At 30.9% G+C, this 4,605-nt stretch overlaps 1 protein-coding gene across 1 annotated transcript; it reads right to left on the reverse strand.

Moving 5' to 3' along the window:
• Positions 1 to 862: 862 nt before the first annotated feature.
• On the reverse strand, positions 863 to 1,561 carry LOC117930414 (protein N-lysine methyltransferase METTL21A-like). The gene has a single exon (XM_034851074.1). The coding sequence runs from the start codon at positions 1,559 to 1,561 to the stop codon at positions 863 to 865; it is 699 nt and encodes a 232-aa protein (XP_034706965.1).
• Between the last annotated feature and the right edge of the window lie 3,044 nt (positions 1,562 to 4,605).

A 4,605-nucleotide genomic window follows, 5' to 3' on the forward strand; every position in this document is an offset into this window, starting at 1 on the left:
TTAGTGGTTCTATCACGGAGTAAATCATGTTTGGTAGTAATCTTAAGTCTTATGGTCCTCTGTTCCTTTCTGCATCTTATGCTTTATTCTTTTAGGTCTTTTTTTTATAGGGTTGCAATGGTTTGACTGATCATGCGCTATCCATTGTCTCCTCACTCAATTTCAGGCACTCTGATATTAGATTTTAAAACATTTACCCATCTCAGATCGAAGAACTGGCTGGGACTTTGTTACAAAAGCAGAATATTTTTGGAACATATTTTAATTGCCTGGTTTCTTTTACAAAAATAAGGTTAATTTTATTCACTACTGAGATTTTGGAAATTCATCGGGTTAGATATTTTTAATAAAAAAATCGACCAAAAATTTGACGGAGTTTGTTTGAAATTAATCCTAAAAATTAATTGTATAAGTGCAAAAAATAATTAAAAGCGAAGCATTTTTAATGGACTTTTATTCTAGAAAATGTAATTTCCAAAAATCGTTTTTTAAGAATTATTTTCAAAAACATTCTAAACACCCTAATCATCTTTGCATGTGTTTGGTAGCCCAAAAAGACCCTAATCCCATTATTCAATCAACGTTCACACAGAGAGGGAAAAGGAAAAGGACACCAACAAAAAAACCAAAAGCTAAAGTTTCTAAATTGGATGATTATTTTCTTTCATACGCCATCGACCGTTGTGCGGTAACTAGTAAGTAATGGTTCAATATATGTCATATCACAGTGATCGCACTATTGTTTTTGTGTTAGACTAAAGACTTTTTCCTTCCGACTCTATGATCTCTATAACGGTAAGCATTATTTAGTCAAAATAAGAACAAAAGCAACCGGCAAAGGAAAAACAAAAAGGTGGGCCACCTACGCATCACCCAGACCTTCAAGCACAAGATACTCGCCCACGTGGCAACCCTCAATCGGTGGAATGAGATGAAAAATGGAAAATAGGTCCCAACTGCCATCTGACACACCGACTGGACTCGGCAACTCAACCACTCCAAACCCTTCACTCACCAACTGCCCCAAGCACTCATATGTCCACTGTCTCACCTCGCTCCCGCACCACACCTGACTCCCACTCCCACACACCCTCTTCAACGTCTTAGCCAAATCCCCCATCGCCTCCACCTCCAAAAACACGTCCGACATCAATACGATATCAAACTCCCCCTCCCCCTTCCTTGCTCCACTACTCACCCACTCCTCCTCCTCCTCCTCCGACCCCCACACTAGTTCCCTCACCTCCACTCTCTCCCCTAATCCGTTCACCTCCACGTTCCTCTCCAGCCCCCGCAGCAGAGCCTCCACGTCCGTCAACACCACCCGCCCCGCCCCCAGCATCGCCGCCGTCAGCCCCGGGAGGCCAGTGCCGGCACCTAGCTCAATGACGGACTTGCCTCTGATATCTTCGGCGCGAGTGGCCATCCACTGGGAAAGCAGAAGGGAGGAGTCCCACAGCCATGACCCGGTGAGGACTCGGCCGGTGGCTGAGTCGCACACGTCTTCGAGTTCGTGGATGGTGAGCTTGTGACCTGAGATTGATATTTCTCTTATGCCCATATATTGTGTTGACTCTCACAGTTAACAGAAGGTTTGTGCTTAATGCTTATAGCCATTGTTTTTTGCTCTGTACAATCTCCTCTCTCCTGGCAAAACAAGAGTGGAAATAGCTTTCTTTCTTTTCTTCTTTTTTTCCGTTGAAAAGTGTGATCTATTTCGGAAAAGTGTAAAGAAAAGAGGCAACTTGGTTGATATTTATTATTTAATAAAGGCAAGGCTTATGTAACACATTCTAGTAATGTGAAGATGCTTGATTTAAAAGGCCTCCATCCATCCACTCGATTATAATCGGAGAATATGCCTCCACTTTAACATTAAAGAATAATATTTAATTCATAATTCAGACCTAAAAAGTTATGGAATATATCCTTATAAGATGTGTAATACTTTATAGATATGATTTTATTTTATATTTTAATTTCTATGGAAAAATAAATAATTTTTGTAATGAGTTGGTTGAGCAATTCGGAATCTCCATAGCTAGGGTTCAAAATTTCACTCCCTAGTTGTGATATTGAGTTGAGAGATCTTGTACCCATATATTCTAATTTATGTATCTCTCACAATCCCATAAATATTAATAAAATTTGAAAATGATTTTATTATAGTTTTTGTATCCCTCAACATTGCTTCAGCGAAGTGAAGGAAACCCTGGTGGAGGCTCATATTGATAATGATGTGCAAACCATTCGTTTGACTTGGATATAAAGATAAAGACTAATCAAATCATTAAGTAAATGTTTCCTTCAAAGTTTTCCTCGAGAAGGTAGAACCCACGAACGAGTTCTATCAAGTAGAGTCAGTGATTAGAGGCATGGTGCAACGTTTACAACCTATTCTCAAACTTTAAATAGGTAGGATGACATTATTGCTCCATTAAGTCATTTTATTGAATTGAGAGTTTCAAGAAGGCTATTTTTAGTAAGTGAAACTACCAATGCGGGGTAAATTGAAAACTAGGTAACGGTGCCCAATTGTGTGCTGATCTAGACCTGCAAAGAGTGTTGGTCGATTAAGACAATAAGACAGTGGTCACCAAATAGTGTGTAACAACCCACCTACCAAATTAACTAGTCTTAGAAATGAATGACGTTGAATCACATGACTTATATCTAGGCGAGCATTTTGACTAAGAGCGATGGCGGTTGCTGCAAAACCTGGGGCGCAAGCGCGAGCCTGGACAAGCGATTATCGATACAGATCTTTGATGGTAGTAGCAAATATTCAAATGAGAATTTTGAAAACAAAAAATAATAAGAAAATTTTAAATTTGTATTAATTATTAAGCCTATCTTTGGTTCTTGAACAAATTGTGAGAAATTACCAAAAAAAGAAAATGGATGAAAAAAGTGAAATCAAAAAATAAAAATTAGTTGTAATATAATAAATTATTTTTATTTGTTACCTTAAACTCATTTCACTTTTTTTTTTAGTATTAAAAATATATAAGCTTTTAATTATTTTTAATTATATTTAATAAAACTAAACATTAAAAAAAAAAATCATTTTTTTTAGTTTTTTTACCTCCAGAAAACCAAAAATAGCTTAAATAAAAAAGTTTAAAAAAAAAAACAGAATTGTCATAACCATCCAAATATAGAACACAATATTTCTTTTCAAAGAAACAGGATTTTAGAACATGATAAAAACTCGTAAAAAGGCTAAGAAAAAGGAAAAAATTTTGAAATTCTCTTATTTAATCAGTATTATATTTTATATTTCCAACTTTTCCTTTGTATAAAAGATGAAACCTTGATTGCTTTCGTTTTGGCCTCTTAAAATTCCTAAGGATTTTCATCCAACGAATTCGAAATTTCAGGCTGATTTTGGAATATTATAAATGTGTGGGTCTGGGCGGGGTGCCCGTTTTGAAATTCCAGCCTAAGCTATCCGGGATAACAACGAGACGAATTATTGTTATTTAAACATATCCTTATCTTCATCTCAAACAAATAAACAAATGGGCCAACGCATACGTCAATTTCCCCAATCTGGCCCATGCAGTCCCCTATAATATTTTTATTTTTAATTATATTAAAAAATATATAATTATAAATAAATAAATATTATAATTTATCTTTTTAGAAAGTAAATTTTTTTATGTATCAAATAAGAGAGAAAAAAAAAACAAAATTAACTTTTATTATATATATGATTATGACATCTTCTACTTCAAACCAAATTCCTACGACAAAATTTATATGAGAAAGAAAAATATATAAATGATTAGTATTTCTTTGAAAACTGATTAATACTCAGAAAAAAATTATATCTCTTAATGTTGAAAATTTTATTTAAAATTAAATTGTTGAATAATAAATGAATTTATTTTTCTATATTTTATTCCTTTTATAGTTGAATTTTAAATTAAAGAATAATATTTTTAATTTCAAATCTTATCTAATAAAATTAAATTAATAATTAAAACAAAACAAAATTATTTATTTTGTAAATAATTATTTAATAAGATTAAAAAATAAATTAATAATAACTTTGTTTTTTATAAACTCAATTTTGACATAAAATTGATTATATATATATATATATATATATATATATATATATATATTTAAATCTGGAAGTAAAAGAAACAAAAAGTAACATATAAATATTATTTATATTATAAATACAAAATATAAAACTAAATTAATTTTATTAGTTATAATCAATTGAATTAATTTAAAGATAAAATTAAAGATAAAGAACAAAATATTTTTTAAATCAATATCTAATTTAATATAAAATAATATTTTTAAATATAGGATGTTAACATAATTTATATTTTATAAATATTATTGTTGATAAATATCTCAATAATTACAATTATTTTTAGATATTAAATTTAGTAAATAAAATCAATTATATATATATATATATATATATATATATATATATATATATATATATATATATATATATATATATATATTATTAGTTAAAATATTATTGAAAAAAAATGAAAAAATGAAATTTCTAAAATAGTCTCTTAAAGAGACGATTTTTTTTCCTTTTTTAAAAAAATAAAAAAAAAATAAGAAGCCTTC

This window comes from Vitis riparia, chromosome 2 (assembly GCF_004353265.1).
Source record: "Vitis riparia cultivar Riparia Gloire de Montpellier isolate 1030 chromosome 2, EGFV_Vit.rip_1.0, whole genome shotgun sequence".
Classification (NCBI taxonomy): Eukaryota; Viridiplantae; Streptophyta; class Magnoliopsida; order Vitales; family Vitaceae; genus Vitis; species Vitis riparia.